Raw genomic sequence first — 22,357 nt, 5'->3', positions numbered from 1 at the left:
TTACAATTAACTTATATTATGTCCTCCCCAAAATACTACATCATACATTAATTATTTATTTTATATATTACATAAAAAAATTCATAATATCTCATAACTATTTATGTCAAACTAAATAGCTATTAACAATACAATACTTTTAATAATAACTCAAAACACCCCAAAACACAACCAATTTCTCAAATAAAAATATATATACATATTAAAGTTAAATCCAAAAATAGCTAACCAAAAAGGAAGAAAAATACTATATACATGAAATTAATTCAAACTCAAAAACTAACTACTGTGCAAAAACGAATCTGCAGTGCAGCTTCAAATCACTCCAGACTTCAACTTCAGAAAACCGGGCACCCATCCACCGACACCCCTTTGCCGGTCGGACACGTGGCAAGCGGACATCCATCCACGTAGTTCCCCCACCAATGGAACTCCTTCACGGCGAAGTACATCAGCACCGTCACAAACGCCGTCCCGGCGTCCAGCCCTCCGGACAGTATATAATTGTACCTCTCCCACGCTGCCTGCCTGTACCTGTACACCACGTATCCCGACACGAACGCCACCGCTATCCAGCTCGTGTAGTTCACCGACGTCGCCGGCGGCATCATCGCCGTCGCCCCCAGCAGCACCGGCATGTTCACCAGTCCGATCCATTTCTGGCTCGGGAACGCCTTCCCCGCCGCCCAGAACACCGCCGGCAAAATTGCTCCGGCGAGGAAGAACCAGTTCACCGCCGGGTAGACGCCGAGGTTGCCAAAGATCCTCTGCGGCCCGACCAGGCCCCATATGACGGAGGCGTCGTAGAACACGTGGTCCATCGGACATGTCCACTGGCTCCCCGCCGGCAAGAGGCTCTTGTCGCAGAGGTTCGGGATGCTTCCCATTAGCCACCACGCCGTCGCCGTGTAGACCACCACCGAAATCACTGTTCCTACCAACTGTACATTGAACATAGCCCTAGGAGGGATTTTCATGTAGTGGCCGAGCTTGAAGTCGGAGATGAAGGTTAGGGCTTGCGTCATGCTGATGTATCCGTAGACCTTGAAGCACATGTTGGCCACGGGGCGGCCCGGGTACATGTACCCTATGATGTACTCTGTGATGATGTTCAGACCAGGTTGCTGTAATAATCAGAGATCGAAAACGAAAATCAACTTCTGAGAAAGAGAAGAATGGGAAAGAAGATGTTAATTAATTTGAGAGGGGACCTGGTTGGTGGTGGCGGAGATGATGCCGATGGGAAGAGTGTAGACGACGGCAATGGCGCAGGCGAGCAAAACCCCCCACCATGGGAGTTGCAGGACGTCTTTGTAGTAATCGCAGGCAAAGAGGATGACGCCGATGTTGGCAACAAGGAGGATCAGAAACCACCACATGGGAACCTGTTTGTAAGCCTTCATAAGCCTTGCATGGATGTCTAATTTCTTGTTTTCTCTGAAAGCACTCTTGGTTTGCCTCCACAGCTCCCTGAAACCAATCATCAATTATTATACAATTAGTCGATATTAATTTAAAATGTGGATTCTGTACGTACCCGCCATTGTAGAGGATGACATGAACAAGGGTAGCGGACAGAGTGGCGAATCCGAGGCCATAAGTCATGGCGAACATGGTGCTGAGATACAGAGGACCTTCCCTGCCATACGCCGGCTTGTCGAGGTTGAAGTTGGAGTTGATAATGGTGGTGGTGTTGTATATCTGGCCGTTGCTCTGGAAAAGATCGGAGGAGAAAATGGGGAAGTTCTTGGCGTTGTAGATGTTGAACCAGTAGCCGATGGGGGTGATGACATAGGTCACCAACACGAATCCGGCGGCGATGTTGGCGGAAGCAAACCAGGGGCTGGCGAGGGGGCTGCCGAGGTACGACGAAATGGCGGACCAGTCCAAGGCGATGGCGCCGAGGCCGAGGCCACTCATGCCGGAGCCGAGCTGGTGGGCTAAAACAGAGTTGGGGAAGATCCAGCAAATCCATGAGAGGGAAGTGAGCATGGTGAAGAAGTAGCCGGAGAAGGTGTAGTAGCAGAAGCTGCAGGCTAAGGCTATGAGGAAGAACTGCGTCCTGGTGACGCTGCCTTTGCTTCTTGTCTCCTTTTCGTGTAATGCTCTACAGCAGCATCAGCAGCAGCAACACCAACAACCACCACAAAATTAGAGAGTAATAATGTAAAGCCATTAATGGTGTGTGAGGAGTGTTTTGAGAAAGAGGTTGAATGCAGAGCAGAGTAGGGTACCTGAAGAGTGAGACCTGAACGAGATTGCTCGGCCACCACATCTCCGCCGGCTCAACCAAATACTTCCGGAAGATTCCAGCCCATCCATAGCCTAGAAGCTGCGTATCGTACCAACAAAAAGTTCACTTTCTCTATTCATTTGTCATTATTTATTTTTTAAAAATATCCAAATTAAATATATTTTTGTACTAAGCGTGTTCGTGGCTTTTAGTTTTTAAGTTTGAATTTTTAGCAATAAAAAATTAAATTTGAATAATTATTTGATATGATATAGTGTAAAATAAATTTGTGTTATAATATAAAAAATTGTTTGATATGATATTTTTAAAAAAAAATAAAAAAATAAAAAAATTGAGGTAATAAAATCTACAAGAACACAATTAACCTAAGATTTTTCACATATACTTTTTCTTATGTTTCTAGATAAAATTATAAAATCATTCAAATAAGAAAAAAAAAAAAATTGCAAATGCTTTTTAAATATATATATATATATATATTAAATATAGTTTTTTCAACGAACAAAAATATAAATATATATATTCCAAACCCTCCCTAGAATCCCCGTAGAATACGGAAACCCTAAAAAAATGATAAAATTTATAAAATAAAAAATTATCCCCACGTGGAATGGCCTTGCAGTGTAAAATTTCCTAACGTAACTTCTTAGTTTAGATGCTATTAAATTTCGAAATCTATCAAAAACCCAACAATAGTTAGAGTTCACACATTATATTAAAAAAAAAAAAAAAAAAAAAGAAATCACCTTAATCTTATGAACTATCTCAGAACGATAATTCACCTTAAACAACTCATGAATTATGATATTAATTGGCAAAATCAATCAACATTATTCACAAACAAAAGTAGCTAGTGAAAAGCGAAACAAATTAAATTAAATTAAACAAAATTACCTGTGTGGTCATCATAACAATGAAGGCGGGAACAAAGCCTAGAGGCTTCTTATAGTACAGCTTGACCGCGCTCAGAATGTGAGTAGCGTAAACCGATCCGGCGCCTGAATTCGCAAGCATCGTAATCATAACATGCTCCTTGATGTTAAACGGCCCCGGATTCAACGAGAACTCCAATTTCGTCCCCTTGAGGAACACGCGCCTCGTAATCGTCTTCGCCATCAGATGCCCCAGCGGTACCACCGCGATTTGCGCCGAAATCGAGCTAATCGACAGCGGTTCCTTCCTGTACCAGAAGAATTGGTTCGCGAACGACAGAAGCACGCACGAAACTATTCCAAGCAGCCACATCCGGAACGTGTATACCGGAACCGTCGGATCGTCGGTTTTCGGCACCGTCATGTCGACTTGCTTGATCGGACAGTACTCATCCGACGCCGAATCGTCTTCGCTGATGATAGCCATCGCCGGAACCGCTGCTTCCTCTTCGTCCTCGGGAAATCAGCGGCGGTTGTTGTGGTTGTTGCAGTCGATTTTTGATTTGATGAATGGCGCGTATTTATAGAAGGGGAAAAGCCCTTGCATTGTGATACATAATATTATATTATTATTTTAATATCTAGAGTTTGTTTTTTTTAATCCCAATCTGCATCATTTTTATTAATTTTTTTAGATTTTTCGGAAAAAATATAAAATATCTTATACCCTCCGTCCCAAACAATATTTCTTTTTTATATATCTCAAACACCTTGCAATATTTTTAAAATAGAAAATAATTAATTATATCTGATCTATACTCTACATTTTTTTTATCCCTGAAATCATCCAAATAAAAAAATAAAATATATATTTTTCTCTATCTCACATTACCTAATTTCTAAATTATTATACTTAATACTATCCACCTAAAAATCGTGCCAAAAATAAATATTGCACCTTGTTTGGAACAGGGGGAGTATTATTTTAATGATAAATGATTAAATGATATGTCTATTAATTATTTTAAAAAAAAAGAAAAAGGTGCCCCTTAAATATGTAAATCAACAATTAGGTTACGTTATAAGATATTGCTCGATCGGGCAAATTGAAGTTGTTACAATTTTGTCGTGTAAAATTCAATTTATCACCACATGGGTGGGTAAGTTTGAATTTTTATTTTTATCAATATCTATTTTAAAATATATTTTTTAGATGCATGGTATCTAATATTGACACTTAATTTTTTTAGTATCCTTTTAAATATCACTTATTGTGAATGGATTAGTTATAAATATTTAAATATATTTTGGGTTTTAATGAGATATTGAGTTGGTTGTGTGGACATTGAAATATATTTTGATTTAAATAAAATTTAAAATATTTATTAAATTTATATATAATTAATACAAACTATTTTTTCAAAAATATATATTATAAACATATTATTTTGGTGTATTTTTTTTCTATAGATGTATTATTATTATTATTTTTTGATTAAATATATACAATTATACTAATAATATAAAAAGTAATATTTTATATCAAATTATTTTTATATAAAGTATTAAAAAATAGTGTAGTAAAAATAATTTGATGAACACATCCAAGGTAAAAGTCATATAATCAAATAGAGATTGAGGATGTGATCACCCCCAATAATTTTGTAGTAGTAACATTAGATATATATATATATGATTGGGTTCGACAATTAGCTGATAGGTTTTAGCTGTTAGCTGATTCAATTAGTTGATTTGACTAGCTGATTTAATTGGAGGTTTCTATTAAAGTGTTTAAAACATACTTTAGCTGTTTGTACATAAAATTACTATTAAGGATATTGATATGTTTTTTTTTAATATTTAATTTTTTTTATTTGTTTGAAATTTATGAGAATTTTTGTTATTAATTATTGAAAATTATAAAATATTTATTTTTATTTTTATTATTTAGATCTGAGAAAATTATTTTTACTAAAAAATAATAATTTTTATTGAAATATGTAAACTATAAAATAATAAATATTTCGTATATATATTTTTATTATGTTAATTATTGTTTTAATATATATAAATAAATTTATAACATTTGTTTTTTCTATTTGATTTAGTTTTAAAATTTTATATATTTTACTTATGTAATAATTAATAATAGTAATTATTTTAAATTAAAAATAATTAAATATATTAAAATTAATTAATAAATATTGCTATAAAAATATATTTTTATATAAAAAATAAATAATTAAATTTTAAGGGTAAATAAAAAAAAAAATCAAAAGAAAAAGCTCTTTCAAAAGGAGGACGTGAAGGATTACGTCGGGACGTGCCTTATTTGTCAGCAGGATAAGGTAGAGAACCAACCACCCGCAGGATTGCTGCAGCGCTTGTCGATACCTAGAAGATGTGAGAAAGCATCTCTATGGACTTTATTGTCGGATTGCCAAAGTCCACGGGCTGTACCAGCATCCTTGTGGTGGTGGATCCGCTGAGTAGATGAGCTTTTCAAAAATTAACTTTTTGGGTCCAAAAAAAGTTGTTTCAAAAAGCTAATTTACCAAACATCTAAATTAATTTTTTTTTACTAATCAAACAGCTAAAAAACCAAAAGCTCTTCATAAGCTAAAAACTTTTTAAAAAGTTGGTTTCCCAAACACCTTCGTAATATTCACACAATCATACATTATAACATAATTTATTTAAATACCAAACAAACCGATCCATAACAAACTAATCAAAATCTAATCGTATGGCCCAGATCAACTCATTACAATAGCCTCTCAGTGTAAACTTGCAGGCCCAAGCCCAATTATGAGGTCTAAATCAATGATTTCGCCGACCGAGACGCGGGTCAGCGCGTGTGAACGACGCTCTCATCTGTTCCCGATGTAACCGAAGTCCAAAACCAGCTAAACTCGAAACCAGGCACAAGACCCTCGCGCTCACCACGTCGTCTCCCTCCGAAAATGGCTGTGATCAATCCCAAGGTAACATCCGGAGATGTTAGTATGACGTTAATCATCCATGAATTTCCACAGTAATTCATGTTTCTGTAAATCAGTTTTACCGCGCCGCGCCTCTGTCGAAGCAAAGTATGATATGCTGAGATAGTCGAGGAAAACCTAAAGTTGATTAATTTAATTATTGCGTTTCGCTGTGGATTTCGTTTCTTTTTTTAACTTTGATATCTCGCACACAGTCTTTCTTTGTTTATTTGATTTGCTTGTTGTTTACTCTTGAGACAATTATGTCTTTTTCAAAGCTTGATTTTCTGCCCCAAATTCCACTTTCATGAGCCTCCTATTTTTTAACCAAATCTTGTGTTGCAATCTGCCACGATATTGCTACCTAACAAGCATTGATTTTCTAATCTCTTTCTTCCAGATTTGAGGAGCATATCGATTCTCTTGAAGGTGAGGAGCTTGTGTTATCTGAATTGGTTTTTTCACGCCTCTGTTAGTTTGTGTTACTTTTTTCATGCCTGTGGTTTTTCTCCATATAAATTATGCTTATCGGATTAAGGTTTAAAAGGTTTTGGTGATTACCGCTTTGGATTTCAAATTGTTTGTAGCAATGAATTGTGTTGAGTTCACGTGTGTGATGCAGATCTATGGGTGAAATTGAATAATTTTTGTATTTCTTTCTTGAAGAGTTATTAATTTATCAGATTATCCTATTTCTTGTATGCAAGCTTCACTTGGACTTTGTGTGTAATGAATCTCATCAATGTTTTGGATATGTAATTTGGTTTTGAGATCAGTGAGGGATCCGGGCCTGGAAACTTTGGCAGAATGAGTGAATTAATCGGTCCTCGGTTGTACAGCTGTTACAAATGCCGGAATCATGTTTCCCTTCACGATGACATAATCTCTAAGGCATTTCAGGTGAATCATTTGATCTTTGTGGACATTTTCAATCCCAATTTGGTTATTAGATTCAGTGCATCCATGTTATATATATACCCCTGAGTTCCGATGTGAAGAATCTTATAATATAGAAGTGATACGAGCCACGCCTTTCTAGTATAATCTATTCGATTTGTTTCCTTTATTTATGTTGAAGGGATTATCACTCTTTATCCATGTTGTCTGTTTGCAGCATCGATGTTCATTTTCACTACATACATAAATATTCTGGATTATGTTTAGATGGAAGTTTTGTAGTTTCAGAAAAAAATTTGAAAATAATAAAAAGTGAATTTTGGGAAATGTCTATATAAATAGAAGCTGATATACTCTCTTGTTTTGACGACATTTAAATGTTGCAGGGAAGACATGGCAGGGCCTTTTTATTCTCTCATGCGATGAACATTGTTATCGGGGCCAAAGAAGACAGGCATCTCATGACGGGCCTCCATACAGTCGCTGACATCGCCTGTGAAGACTGCAACGAGGTGTTGGGCTGGAAATATGTCCGGGCTTATGAGGCATCACAGAAATACAAGGAAGGTAAATTCATATTAGAGAAGGCGAAAATTGTGAAGGAGAACTGGTAGCTCTTTGTGGTTAGCCATTTGTGGATGCGAATGATCCATGCCGTAGATGGAGTTCATTTGTTGGAGTCACTCTCTTGTACAGTCGTCGTGGAAGTTATAGGAACAGCTTGGATTATAAGCCTCGGTTCTTCCAAAGTCTTCCGGTAACCTGAAGTTCTATCGATTCAAGCAGTTTGTTAGTTGAACTTAAAACATATATATATGTGGCTGCCTCTTTGTTGTGAGATTGTGGAATTCACAATCTTTCAGTCGATTTGAATTTGTTTGTGAATTTATTTCTTTAATTGGAATCAAATTTTTAAGTTTCAAATGTTACTGTCTTGTCTCAGATTCTCAGCAGTGGTTTATCTCATTTGAGTTTCATCTCTCTCTGAATACAGATTATAAAATAAAGGCTTCATGATGTGGTGTTTATAGAGGTGAATAGATATTTGATGTAATGAATTTAATAGAACCTAAATAAAAAATGGCGTTTCCGCGTTATAAAATAAAATAAAATAAAATAAATTGAAGTTTATGTTACACTCTCAATATATTCTTTACTAATATTTATGTAATCATCTTTTCTTTTTTTATTGTTATTATTGAACTTGTGTCCAAAGATTTTTATATCATATTTAATGATAGATTATTGGGATTTTATTTCGTCAATATATATGTTTAATGCATACTTCACTAAATTCTATTAAATGTTCAACATTTATATTTTATTCATCAATCTTTAAAATTTTCAAAATGATCCATTAATTTTTTAAGAAGCAAAAAGTGGGAAGATATAATTTTTGGTGTATATTGCGATTCTTAAAAAGCGTCAATTTAGAAACAACAGAAAACGGGTTTTTCCTCTTGCGGTGGGTTAATATAATTCCAACTTTGATTCACTTGGAAGAGATCGGAAACGGAAAATAGATTGTATAAAAATAATAATTATTAAATTAAGAGTATGTATCTGAAGAAGCCGTTCTGGAGCGACACCCTGAAGTCGGGGTCTGACGGCGAGCAGCGATCGCCGGTTCTCGAGCTCGTGAAATCGCTCGACAAGCAGCGGCTCTATCGCGAGGTGACGCTCGCCCTTCGAACGGGGCTACGAGAAGCGCGTGCAGAGTTCTCGTTCATCCGAATCCGTGGACTCCGTAGCATTCTCAAGTTCCTCCGATCTGCTGCCGAATCTGATGAAACGATTAATCTTTTTTACCACTCGCAATCAATTCCCGAACTCCAAGGTAACTTAGGAATTTTGCACTAGATTCTTTTCAAATTACCGAAAGGAATGAGATTTCGTTTTGCTTGCCTTATCTATTTTGTGAAGCAATAATTAGGCGTTTATTCAATTTAAAGCCATGTTGATCCATCGCATGCTTGTACTTTACAGCTTTGGTGTTTAATGCTGGTTTGTTTGCTCAGCAATTAAGAGAGGCAAAAATTGTTTATTTGCAATTAAACCATTCTTCTAGCTGGAAAATGGATCTTAAGGTTCAAGCCAAGGGGAAAGCCGAATAAGAAAAAATTTCTGGATCCTCTCAGTTTTATTGCCTTCACTTGTTTAATGTTGTAATGTTAAGTTTGTTGGGATAGGAGCTTGAAAATTGAGATGGCAGAAACTTCAAATCACAAAATCCAGACTTCAAAAAAATCAAACCACAAGACTCATCCTCGCATTGCACGTGATTTCCTTAAAAGCGAATTGATGGCGAGCCGAATTCGCTTTAAGGAATTTGTGTGCAATGCGAGGTTCTCACGTCTTGTGGTTCGATTTTTTTCCATTCGGATTTTGTGCCATCTCAATTTTCACTCTAATTTCAACAACTATCATGTAATGGGGAAGGATTCATGGCATTTAGTTCAGATTTTTGTACGACTGTAACCAGAGCTTGATTGGTGGTATTTCTTTGAACAGTGGTTCCCGTTTTGTTTCAACACTCTCTTAGAGAGATAGAGGACCAATCAGTGACTAATTTGAAACACCTATTTACTGTGGAACCAATAAAGATCAGTAGCCCCTCAACTGATGCTGAAGTGGCTCTTGCACTACGAGTTCTTGAAGGATGTTGTCTTCTTCATAGCGAAAGTACAATTTTGGCTCATCAACACAAGGCTGTTGCTGTATGTTAATAGACACCTCCTCTTGTCCTTGTCTTGTTGACGTTCATCATCATTGACGTCAGTTTTGTCATTATTCGGTGACGTTATTATGTCATTATTCATCACCGGTTCGACATTAATTGTCAACACATGTTTACACTACACGAGTACATTCAATGACATTATTATGATGTTTTACCTAGGACTTCTAAATTCAGTTGTTTTTTCTCAATGCAAGGTTTGACTTAGCTACTGCATGACAGGTTTTAATGAGTATATTGTCGACTCGTGGAGTGCTTGAGCAAGGTGCATGCCTTGATGCTTTAATTGCGATTATGCTGGATTCCTCCTCCAACCAAATGGTATCTCTTATTGCTTCTTGTGTATGGTTAGGAAAATTTGTAGTTTATGTTGTTCTTTTTGGTGTCTCCCCTTCCTCTCAATGTCTTATGGGAAAAATGTGTATTTCATGGAATTTCCTTCTATAAGATTTAGTACAGCAATAATACTTGCATTGTGATCCTATATTTAATTGAGACTAGATACCATGCTGATTTTCTCTGTTAGCACATAAAAAAACTGGCAAAAACAACACATGTTTTCAAATAGGTTGAGTTGTATGAACATATATCCTGTGGTAAAATCAATGGTAAATTAGTATTGTTAGCTCATGTTCTGTATTTGTATTATATTAACATAAATCGTATGTTGTCGTTGTGTTGAATTATGCGATATCTAAAAACTGCAGCCATTTAATTAAATCCCTTTTATTCATCCCCTAATTTGTTGATGTTCTTAAATCTCTAAATATTCTTTCTATTATAAGTAAATGCTTACCACCTTCACTCAGAAGCTTGGATGATTTAAAATGTTTCTTAACCAAGCAGTGCCGTGAAATAAATTGAAATATTCTATTTTCCCTTCTCTGCTGATTTAGGAACACTTTTGTTGTTAAGGGGCTTTGCTGTTGTCATAAGCAGCAAGAAATTAAGCGTTATTTTTTTCATTCTACACTAATAATGGATATGATTTCTGCATTTTCCCAGCCATTGACATCATTTTATTACTGGACAGGATTTCGAGAACTGCAATGGCATCGAGGAAGTTGCTCATCTCATAAGAGATAAACAAGCTGAGGAAAATCTCAGGTATACTTTTTTTTCAATTTCCAAATGTCATTTCTGAAGCTGAGCATTTAAATCCCTGAGTAATTTTCCTTCTGCAACTCCCCCCACTGGAATCCATATCCTTCGTCTCCCCTGATCATGAATGACAATTCAAATCAGGCTGAAATGCGGAGAGTTCTTGCTTTTGCTCATCGGCCATGTAAATGGAAGAGAAACACCTCCAATGGTGACAATCCATGATGACGTAAGGCGATTTCTTGGAGAAAAAACTGCCTCCTTAATATGGGCCGCAAGTCAGTTTGGATCGACCCTTGATCCGGACGAGAGATTGACTGCATTGCACATTCAAGCCAGAAGGGTGCTCAAGTCGGTTGATCTTTGCTGATGACAGAGTCCGATGCCACCGATCGATTGTCGACTACAAACTTTTCTTTCCTAGGTATGTTTCTTTTAATTTATCCAGCCTTAAGCTGTCCTACTAACTAAGCAACTCCATATCCATTGCTTTGTCATAACATCACATGCTTTACATATTATGCTTTTGTAACCCCCCCCCCCCCCCCTAATATTAAGTAGTTTCGCCATTTTGTGGTTAGTGCTCGTACTATGTTTTTATGCATGTTTATTTAGTTTTTTTAGTTGGAGGTGTTTGTATAGTTTATTTTTCGTAAAAAAATAATGTTATGAATTGAATTATTGATTTTATTTTATACGGTATTAGGTGTGTGTACATTATTTTTTTTAATTGGAAAATTCGGTTTTTCTTTTGGATGAACATACTTCTTGTTTATTTTGATTTTGTGTGTGTGTTTTATTTTCGTCTTATATTTAAATAATGTAACATTTATTTTTAGAAATAGTGTATTTTTGTAAGATCAGGATAGCAATGTAAATTAAAAAAGAAAATAAAGTGGATTGAACCCAAGTGAGGCAAAAATTTATTTTGCTGCAATTTGGGCTTTTCAACTTTTCCATTAATTGGGCGTATTCTCATAGGGGTTTATGGTTATCTGAGTGAAACATTAAATTCGCACATTTTAATACTATTTAGTGTATATAATTATTAATCATTTTTTAATAATGTACTACTATATATAAAAATATTAATTAAATTAGAATTATATATATAAAAAATCAAACGTAAAACAAAATCAAACAAACATTTTTTTATTTTTTATTTTGTGTATTTCGAGTTGAATGAAATAGATACTAGACATGTTATTTTGTATAAAGAAATTATATAAAATACAAATTATTAAATTAATGAAATAAATAATAAGACAGGCACTTCAGCGGCATAAAACAAGACTATGGAGTAACGTAACTACATTTTTGTTGCTTTTTAGTTATTTCTTCTTAAAAAACAACAAATAAAAAAATATTTATTATCGGACGCACGCGATTTTGCCACGTCGACAGCCGCTAAAAAGCCAGCCAAAACCACGTCCCGCGGGAACTATTTCTCCTTCGCGGGTTTTTTCAATTCTGTTTATTTAGGCACGAAACCCTCCACATTTCCCATTCATTTTTCCCTCTTTCCGATCTGCTGTGCGCCACAAATGCAGTCGCCCAGGAAGAGAACCCAATCTCTCAGGCCAGTTTCCGCCGCCGCCGAAGCACGGAAAAGGCTCAGATCGAAGCAGGAGGAGGAAGACTACAGCGACGTGTGCTGCCAGAAATGCGGGTCCGGTCAGCATCCTGCGGAGCTTCTTCTCTGCGACAAATGTGACCGCGGATATCATATCTTCTGCCTCCGCCCTATCCTCGTCGGAATCCCTAAGGGACGCTGGTTCTGTCCCTCTTGCTCCAATCGGAAAAATGTTGCAGGTATGCATATACTTTGTATTTAAGGTGTTTAGGTTTTATTCCGTGAATCGAAAAAATGGATCGGTTATTTGCGAAAATGTTTCTGTGCTGGATCTAGGGATTAGCGAGTATGTGAGTATCAATGGCTGCTTCTTTTACTTTCCCCTTTTATATCGCGGTTTGATCTTGGTAACCTATGTGCTTGTTCGGACAATGATTATCGAGGTGAATTAAATCGATTAGTTTGCACTGATTCAATCATGGCTGCATCTATTCCCATTCTTTGAAATTCAGCGGTGTTTCGTGATTAGTTTTAACTTAATTTTGGATTTCATAAGAGTTGCATATCTAGAATTGATGGTGATTGATTCTTAAGGATTGTCGATCATCTATGCACAATAGCTATTTCGTGCAACATATCTCATTGTTCAATTACCGATCGGCTTGCAGATTTTGCTCTGGTTCAAACCAGAATTGTCGATTTCTTCCGTATCCAAAGGTCTTCGCAATCAGGCGAAAAGCCGAGTCCAGGTAGAAAGCTTCTCCCAATTCCCAAATTTCATCACGGTCAGCTCTTCTGGTACTGAATTATGTGTTTGATCCCTACCCTGCTTAGATTGTCGAAAGAAGCGCAAGCGAAATTCCGGACTGGCAATGTCAAAGAAGAAGAGCAGGAAGTTATTGCCCTTCGTTCCAACTGAGGATTCTTCTCGAAGATTAGAACAAATGGCTTCCTTAGCTTCGGCCCTGACCGCCACCGGAACTGAGTTCAGCAACGAGCTAACCTACATTGCCAGCATGGCTCCACGATCAGCCAATTGCCCTGCTCTCGAAAAGGATGGGATGCAGGTATTGTGTCGCGTTGCATTCGATAATCACATCTGAAATAAAAACTGGTTTCTTAGTTTAGATTGGAACAATCTGGATTGTTTCAGGTCATGATTAAAGACGATATGGAAACCTTAACTCTCTGCAAGAACATGATGGAGCTAGGTGAATGGCCGCCTCTTATGGTCGTTTTTGATCCGCTGGAAGGGTGTGTGAAAATTCTCCTTAAACCACTTTGCCATTCTTATGTGCAGCAAAGTTCTTAATCTGTTTAGCTTTTCATTCCCAACCAGATTCACTGTGGAGGCAGATCGATTCATCCGGGACTTGACGATCATCACCGAGTACGTTGGCGACGTCGACTACCTCAAGAACCGCGAGCACGACGATGGAGATAGCATGATGACTCTTCTCTCCGCCGCCGACCCTTCCAAAAGTCTCGTCATTTGCCCCGACAAGCGCAGTAACATCGCCCGGTTCATCAATGGCATCAACAACCACGTCCCGTATGCTCTTCACCCTAATTTAACTAGTTTTCAATTCGAGCTTGAGCTTGAGTTCTAATTCTGACTAGCTGATTAAACTTTCGAATAGCTCGAATCATTACATAGCTCTAATTCTTGGTGTGTTATCATCGATGCAGCGGCGGGAAGAAGAAACGAAACGTTAAATGTGTGAGGTTCGACGTGAATGGCGAATCCCGGGTGCTTTTGATCGCAAGCCGGGACATTCGGAAGGGGGAGAGGCTGTACTACGACTACAACGGATACGAAAACGAGTATCCGACGCAGCATTTCGTATAGCCACAGATCCATACATACATACAGAACATACAGGGAAGGATCACAGTGTTAGAGAAATGTGTTTTTTTGTAACTTTGTTGCCGGAAAAATGTGTTTTTGTGTAACTTTGTTGCCGTAAAAATGTGTCCTTTGGCCTAATTAGATCACAAAATTTCACATTCATCGCCTTGCAGCTGCTGCTGCTGTATGAAGTTGTAGTTGGCACATTTTTGTTGCAGTATATTTAGTTAAGGAAAAGATTGGGCTCTGTTTATTAAAAAAAAATTCTTTAATTTATATTCATTTTATTGGGTTCTAAGGTTCATTTACCTTTTAAATTATTGTATTTAATATTAAAAAAATTTATATTTATATAATTTTTTATACAAATATTATTATAATAGTATTGTTATATATTAATAAGAATATCTTTGTTATTTTTTAATTTATATTATATTTTTATATAATAATTAATATTAAAAAATTAATACCATAAGAAGTAAATGAGACTCAAACAATATTTATGCTTAAAAATCTATATATAATCAACAAATAGGCTTAAGAAATTGGTGTGGCAATTTCAACAATAGGCTTTATGGGCTTATCTGTTTGGGCCTGATAAAGAATCACGGCCCAACACTCCAAGCCCAATAATAATATTATTATTATTATAATATTTAGTAGTATTAGTGCCAAAATTTAATGATCATTAATTTATATATTTAAAGCAATAATTAATATCTACAACTAAATTATTTAATTAATTTAAGAATATATGTAGGCTGTGTTGTGTAGTGATATCATATGTTATGATCCAGTAACACTAAGGAAGAGAGGACCACCCAACCCTATCTCTGCAAGATCTATTGAGAGTGGTCCAATTTGTGCATTACATTTACATACTTACCTTAATTCACGAAGCCTACCCACCTCCACTCTACCCCTAAGGAAGTATCAATTCGATCATTGTAGCACAGCACATCACATTGCTATTTTATAATTAATTAATTGAATAATAATAATAATAATAATAATAATAATAATAATATATTATTATTATTATTATTATTATTATTATTATTATAATAATAAATGAAAATGTATGTATGTATGAGACAGAAAATGGAAGTGGTTAGAGGGTATCAATCGTGGCATTAGAATTTATGGAGAAATGTGGGCATCACTGATAGTCTACAATGCCCCCACAATTTTTGCTCTTCACTGTCGTCATTACAAATATATTTTTATTTTTATTTTTAAATATATGTGTCAATAATGCCTTTCACACTATTTTTTATTATTTTATTTTATACTCCCTCCGTCTCAAACAAGGTGCAATATTTACTTTTGGCACGAGTTTTTAGGTGGGTAGTATTAAGTAGGATAATTTAGAAATGAGGTGATGTGATAAAGAGAGAAATATATATTTTATTTTTTTATTTGGATGATGTGAGGGGATAAAGTGTGGGACAGAGATTAAATATAATTAATTATCTTTTATTTTGAAAATATTGCATGGTGTTTAAGACATATAAAAAGGAAATGTTGCAGGGTGTTTGGTACGGATGGAGTATTTCAGTAGTGTATGTATGCATTAGGAAGCCATAGGGACAATATATATATTCAAATATCATATCCAAATAAATAAATAAATATATATATATATATATGTATGTAGCTTCGGGAAAATTGGACATCCACTCGTGCTATCCCTCTCTACACGTCCTATTTCTTACTAACATATCGAATAGCAATTGGTCAGAGAATTTGGCATTAAAAAATATGTATATTTTTTAATTTAATAATAGACGGGCAGGACTCGAACTCAAGACCTAACCTAGGCTCTGATACCATGTCGGAAACTAATGACCGTCTCACCTAAAAGCTCGAACTTATTAGGGAAACTAAGAGATTAGTTACATATCCCGCAAACGGGAGTCCTCAACAAATATAAGTTTGGATATTTATTTAAAATCTTTTGCAATTTTAAAGCACAGACACATGTATATATCATTATCAAATCCTCATCCTGAATAATTAAATTTTCAAACTTGATAATATATGATTGTAGGGTTTTATTTACATTCGGAGCACTGTTTATTTTTACTAATTGTTAAATGTTCAAAAACTCCAAAACTCTTTTTTTTTTTTTTTTTTATAAAAAAAAAAATGTAGAAACCCGCAGCCGCTACCCAAAAGTACATATGGAGTAAACTCCGACCGAACCTAATACTCTGCAAACCAGGCCCGACAGGAAAGCCACACTAGGTGAACCATACCATGATCTCACGGTCACAAGTTCAACTCCTACACCACCAGGCCATTCCTTACATATAAGGCTAAAAACTTATATTTAAATGAACCTATAGTGTGTGTTTATTTAAATGAAAGATTTATATGTACTTTTGAGTTTTGACGTTACAATTTAAAAATAATTCTTGTATTATTTGAAGGTTAGCTTTTGGCATTTTTTGTTTGTAAATATTTTGTTGTTTTGTATTTTAATTTGATATAATTAAGATATTTATAATGTATATGATTAAACTTATTTAAAAAATATAAACATTACTATATTTAGCAAATTTTTAAAATACTAACATTTAACTATTACTTTCAATTAAATATTTACTTACAATAAATAACACCATTTTTATTTCATTTTTTTATTAATTAACTAAATTTTTAAAATTACTTTCAATTATTTTTTATATTTTTTATTTTATACTATCTATGTCCGGCTCTAAGGGTCTCATTTATTTTTTGCTTATTGATATTTGAATATTAATTATTATATCAAAACGTACTTCAAATTAAAAAAAAAAAAATTACAAAAATACTTTCATCAGTATCTTATAATAGTAATAGAAAAAATTTGTACAAATATAAATATATTTTCAATATTAACTATAAAACCGTAAATGTGACCACAGAATGAGAGAATAATAAAATATTTTTTTTATTTTCATATTGGATCTAAAGAGACCATTTTTATGCGACCGATGGATACTTTTTATAGTAATACTTCTAATATCATCTATTTATTAAATTTAAAGAAAATAAATATATAAATTGTATATCATGCATTATAAATTAGAAACGTGTAACATTTTATTTATTTATCTTACAAAATATATAAGGGACACAAGATCCGTTTGTTTATCCCAAGATAGATTTATAAATTGATGAAAAGATAGACATAGTCAAAATCAATTTCCATAGAATTATTTTATAAATCAAATTTATTTATTTATTAGCCATCCATCCATGTTATGTAATGTATATATATTGTTTTGTGTCATTTTCAGGCAACAGTGGAAAGGAAAACCAAAATAGATTTGCCTGAATCTGAATCAGACGACCATTAATTGTCCCACAACTTTCTTGTGGTTGGAATTCAAGATTGCCCATCTGTCATCTTAATAATTATTATAATTCTAATTATTAGCAAACAAACAACAACCAAACACTCATTCATTATTTAAATATTTATTTATTTATTTATTTATCTATAATTTCCTCTTTCTCAATTATTGTAACTAATTGTGGTTTATGTCTTGTGCCTAAAATAAGAATCTCTTATTACAAAATTCCCACAATATCTGTATATATATATATATATATATGCTAATTAATGTTTTGGTACCAGGGCGGAACTATACGGGACTAGGGGGTCAACTGAACCTCATTCCTCAAAATATATATATTTTTTTTATGTAAAAAATAATAAAATTATGTATTTTATAGTAATTTTTTTTCTTATTATTTTTTATTTTTTAATATAAAAAATCATAAAAAATTTATCTGTTCGTTGATTTATATATTTTGTCTTTAAATTTTATTTTTTATAATAAAAAAATATTAAATTTTATATAATTTTGTTGAAATATTTTCTAAAACATTTATTTTTTTTTCTTTTTTTTTTTTTCCAGAATGTACTATGACTAAAAAATAACAACATTGAATTCATAAAAATATATATATATATATCGATTTTGCCCTATAACTTTTACTGTTGATTCCGTTATTGGGTATCACCTCTTCATGAAATTTTTAATGTGACAACTTGAGAGACAAAAGTGTGCAAATAAACATTAAAAAAAATACTACAAATTCCACATAAATAGTTACATATAGAAAAATTTAAGTTATAGTGTGTTTTTTTTTTTTTTTTTTGTCAAAATAAATCAGTATGTCTTTCTAAAAAGAAATTAATATATTAAATAAATTTATTATTTTTATATTATTTACATAATTATTCATAAGTTACGTTAAAAATAATAATAATTTCAAATTATTTCACAAAATAAAGACATTCGTAATGATTGATTCCGATATATTTTTATAAGAAAGAAACTTTGACTATTGGTTGACATAGAACTATTTTTTTTTTCATTTAAATTGTTTTTTTTCAAATTTTGTAAGGTGAGATTTAATTATAAATTTTTTATTTACATTTCTCTTTTAAATACATTAATATGTTTATATAAATTTATAATTTGCTAATTTTTATATCCTAATTTATTTTAATTATATATAAATACATATATATATATATATTTTATATATTTTCTCTGTTCACATAAATCTTAATATTAATTAAATTGTAGTTGATAATACTTTTATATGTAAAGATATTTTTGCATTTCTATTATAATTTGTTGGAATGACATTGATATAAATATTTTATAAAAAATTAATAATTTTTTAAAAGAAATTATAATATATATCATATTTATATATTATATTTTTATAATATAAACAAAATTAATTAAAATAACAGATTCAAAATAATAGTAAAATAAAATAAAATGGAGTTGTATTTGGGCAGAAGGATTTGTGTCGCATCAGTGCAGCGTACAAAAATCCCTCGGCCCCATTTATTTATTTTCATGTAATAAGAAAAAGGAACACGTCAGGTGATTTTTTAATTTTATTTTAATTTTAGGGATTGGTAAACAGTCTCTTTATGATTGTGACCAAAAATCTCATACGTATATATTAATGCTTTTCTTTTCTTTTGTTTAAAGTAGCACTTTATTCGATGGTATAAAATTTAAGAAAGATATAATCTATAAATAATTAAAAATATTAATAAAAGTAAATATAATATAATTAACTATAAATTAAAATAAAAATAAATAATTTATATAATTAAAATTAAAATTAAAAATTTTAAAATGTGTAATTTTTTTTTAATAAAATGACACAAAATATGAGATAGATTTAAAAAAATTGTAACATAATATATGGGATAGAAAGAATGCATACGTGGAATGATTAAATATTTTAGTAACTTCATAGCACGATGTACGTATTACAAGATTGTTATTATAATCATGTTTGTTCGTGTTTTTCAATTTAATTTTACCATCAAAGTTACAAGTTTTTTTAATCATAATTTTTTTTTTCAAAATACTACTAAAAAATCTAAAATAAGAATAAAGCCTTACAAATTAAAATTATAAGTTTTTTTTTTTAAAAAAAAAATGTAACTAAAAGTGTTCAAAAATGTAATACTAATATTTTATTTATCCATCAAATTTATCTTTATTTATATATATATATATTTTTTCAGTTTATAACGAATAACTCTTACACATTTGTTAATATATACTCTTCAATATTATACTTATTTCCAAATATGTCACTATTAATTGCAATTTAATATATCAACAATTTAATATAAACTCTTCTGTTTGGACATGGACCAAAAAACACTTGAACAAAAAGGAAACTCAAAGATAAAGACGAAGTTAAGATCCAACAAATTCACAAAATGCTTTTATTTTAAATTACAATCAAAATTATAATAATAATATATTTATTAGAATATATATTAATGAACACAAAATTTATACACAAAGGAATTATTTTATTTTATTTTATTTTTATAAAAAATGGAACATTCTTGAACAAATATTTAAACCAAATGATTATAATTTATTACAAATGGTTGCTTTTGTGTTTATTTCTTTCTGAGACACGTGAATGTGCCCATGATCAAGTGGACATGAATAACAGCACGTAGCAGCTCCCTGGACCCTTACACCAGATCCAGACACCCACCAATCTTGTTTTTCAGATCCATCTGCCGTCTGAAGTCCCGGGACCTACCAAATAATTAAAATTACAACATGCCCAACCAGACATGCTTTGTCCATTAAGTATATCATTAATTTAAGACAAGTTTAAGCATCAACCGTACAATAGTTAATCACATTTTTAGCCATTGTTACCGTTAAGTTGAGGGATATATATATTTCGCTTTTTTCTTTTATATACTCCCTCCGTCAAATTTCTATTGTTTAAAGTATATTTGTACGATTTTTTAGGTGATTTTTTTTTTTTCTTATAAATTGACAAATTTATCATTAATTGTATGGTAGAGATTAAAAGTAATAAATAAATGAAGAGTAAAGATATAAAATTTTTGTTTAAAAAAAAATAGAATAATAATTATTAAACATCCCAAATAAAAAAATAGGACATTAATTTGTTGACGTAGAGAGAATATATTTTACATTATATATCTATGCATACGAAGACATGTCTGACTGAGGTTTTTTTTTTTTGACAAAAAAATCTATAGGGTAATTTTGTAACTTTCCGTCAGTTATTCCTAATGAATTGATGATTAATTGGAGTCACGTGATCTGCAATGATTACCACTGCTTTTTCATTGTAATGATTTGATTAGTGAGTGATTGTGACGTCAGCATCCGAACAAAGCTGTCTGATTAAGAGGAAACACCTCCAATAATCTCTTTCCTTGACTTTCTAATATTCTTTTATTTTATTATTATTAAAAAAATATATTATCACCATTAATTTAGAGAACAAGTATATATTCTTCGGTTATAATTATTTTAATTTTTTAAATATTCTTTAAATTTATTTACAATATATTTACAGTAAATAACTTTATCAATTTATAGTTTTATTATTTTTATTTTAATAAATAATATTTAGTTGTCATTATATTTTTAAACTTATTATATTATTTTTTTATTAATTATTTTTACTTCTATTTTATTAATTATTTACTAATCAGATTTTTTCTCGTATAGTATTTAAGGACAGAAGAAGTATTTCTACGCAAAAATTGTTTAATATTTATATTTATGTAACAATATTAATACATAGATATAAAAAATAATAATATTGGTATGTATAAGGAATACTTACTAACAATAAATATTTAAATAATAAAAAATAATAGTTTTGTGATGATAATATAATTTTTAATTAAATATGAATTTATTATATGTTATAAATATTTTTAAATTTATATCTTGTTATATTAATATTATATATTAAATTTAATTAATAAAAAATCTGACCCACAAAAATATCATAAATTATCAGTCAAAATAAATATATACTCTCACAATCCCACAAAATTTGTTATTATTTTTTATTTTCGTCCATTCTACGTAACTTTTTTTAAAATTGATTATACACTTTAATTATAATTTTTTAATCTTAATTAAATTATTTAATTATTTTAATTTTAATCTCTAATTATTTTTACTATATAATAATTATTTTTATTAATATACTTCTTAATTAATTAATTAAGAAGTGTATGTTCTATACTTCTATTGGAATTGGATGGATTAATTATTATTATTATTATTATGGCTGTATTAAAGATAAAATAATTATCCATATTCCATATCTATATATCTATTTGCTTTTTGAACTAAATTTTAGAAATATTAACATTATGTTAGAATAAAATAAAAATAATGGTAAAAAAACTAAATTAATTTTATTAGTATTGTATAATATAATGGTAATGACATTTGTAATGTTAGGTAGACAGTACAATTATTTAAAAAAAAGAAATAAATATTTTATTATGAGAAAGACCAAAATAAAAAAATAAATAAATTGTCAAGACAAAAAGAGTTCAAGAACGAGATGGGATATTTATTATAAAGTATTTTTAAAGTGGTAGAAAATAAATAAATATATAAATAACGGAATGTCGGCCCATGCCCTATTTACAAAGAATATGTCAGAATAGGCTTTTCTTTATTGATTTTACTTTTATTAATTTCAGGGATAGGTAATAGGTTAAATATTTTTACTTGAGTGGCAATCAATTACTT

At 31.9% G+C, this 22,357-nt stretch overlaps 4 protein-coding genes across 7 annotated transcripts; 3 read left to right on the top strand and 1 right to left on the bottom strand.

The window, feature by feature from the left end:
- Positions 1 to 308: 308 nt before the first annotated feature.
- Positions 309 to 3,613, bottom strand: LOC127259452 (oligopeptide transporter 7). Its single transcript, XM_051286805.1, has 5 exons — positions 3,149 to 3,613; positions 2,235 to 2,332; positions 1,538 to 2,107; positions 1,212 to 1,470; positions 309 to 1,124 (listed from the first exon to the last, which is right to left on the bottom strand). Exons 1-5 carry the CDS (start codon positions 3,611 to 3,613, stop codon positions 339 to 341), a joined length of 2,178 nt encoding a protein of 725 aa, XP_051142762.1. The 3' UTR covers positions 309 to 338.
- Positions 3,614 to 5,978: 2,365 nt separating this feature from the next.
- LOC127259671 (protein yippee-like At4g27745) lies at positions 5,979 to 7,933 on the top strand. Of its 3 annotated transcripts, XM_051287181.1 has the most exons (4): positions 5,979 to 6,110; positions 6,508 to 6,536; positions 6,884 to 7,007; positions 7,391 to 7,933. In XM_051287181.1, exons 3-4 carry the CDS (start codon positions 6,915 to 6,917, stop codon positions 7,616 to 7,618), a joined length of 321 nt encoding a protein of 106 aa, XP_051143138.1. In that variant the 5' UTR covers positions 5,979 to 6,110; positions 6,508 to 6,536; positions 6,884 to 6,914; the 3' UTR covers positions 7,619 to 7,933. The 3 variants fall into 3 exon arrangements, with proteins under 3 accessions (XP_051143138.1, XP_051143140.1, XP_051143139.1); XM_051287183.1 differs by lacking the exon at positions 6,508 to 6,536 and having other exon boundaries at positions 5,989 to 6,110; XM_051287182.1 differs by lacking the exon at positions 5,979 to 6,110 and having other exon boundaries at positions 6,156 to 6,536.
- Positions 7,934 to 8,492: 559 nt separating this feature from the next.
- LOC127259668 (uncharacterized) lies at positions 8,493 to 12,514 on the top strand. 2 transcript variants are annotated; one of them, XR_007840540.1, is made up of 6 exons: positions 8,493 to 8,841; positions 9,516 to 9,721; positions 9,964 to 10,062; positions 10,775 to 10,848; positions 10,987 to 11,266; positions 12,393 to 12,514. XR_007840540.1 is itself a non-coding variant. In XM_051287178.1 (5 exons), the coding sequence occupies exons 1-5, from the start codon at positions 8,562 to 8,564 to the stop codon at positions 11,210 to 11,212; spliced, it is 885 nt and encodes a 294-aa protein (XP_051143135.1). In that variant the 5' UTR covers positions 8,493 to 8,561; the 3' UTR covers positions 11,213 to 11,574. The 2 variants fall into 2 exon arrangements, 1 of the variants encoding a protein (XP_051143135.1); XM_051287178.1 differs by lacking the exon at positions 12,393 to 12,514 and having other exon boundaries at positions 10,987 to 11,574.
- On the top strand, positions 12,387 to 14,525 carry LOC127259666 (histone-lysine N-methyltransferase ATXR6). The gene is made up of 6 exons (XM_051287170.1): positions 12,387 to 12,654; positions 13,084 to 13,164; positions 13,250 to 13,482; positions 13,569 to 13,669; positions 13,755 to 13,967; positions 14,105 to 14,525. Exons 1-6 carry the CDS (start codon positions 12,387 to 12,389, stop codon positions 14,262 to 14,264), a joined length of 1,056 nt encoding a protein of 351 aa, XP_051143127.1. The 3' UTR covers positions 14,265 to 14,525.
- Positions 14,526 to 22,357: the final 7,832 nt, after the last annotated feature.

The sequence above is a fragment of the Andrographis paniculata genome, unplaced genomic scaffold, assembly GCF_009805555.1.
Source record: "Andrographis paniculata isolate CXL003 unplaced genomic scaffold, ASM980555v1 Contig60END, whole genome shotgun sequence".
Lineage (NCBI taxonomy): Eukaryota > Viridiplantae > Streptophyta > Magnoliopsida > Lamiales > Acanthaceae > Andrographis > Andrographis paniculata.
This window is presented reverse-complemented; position numbering and strand designations above follow the sequence as displayed.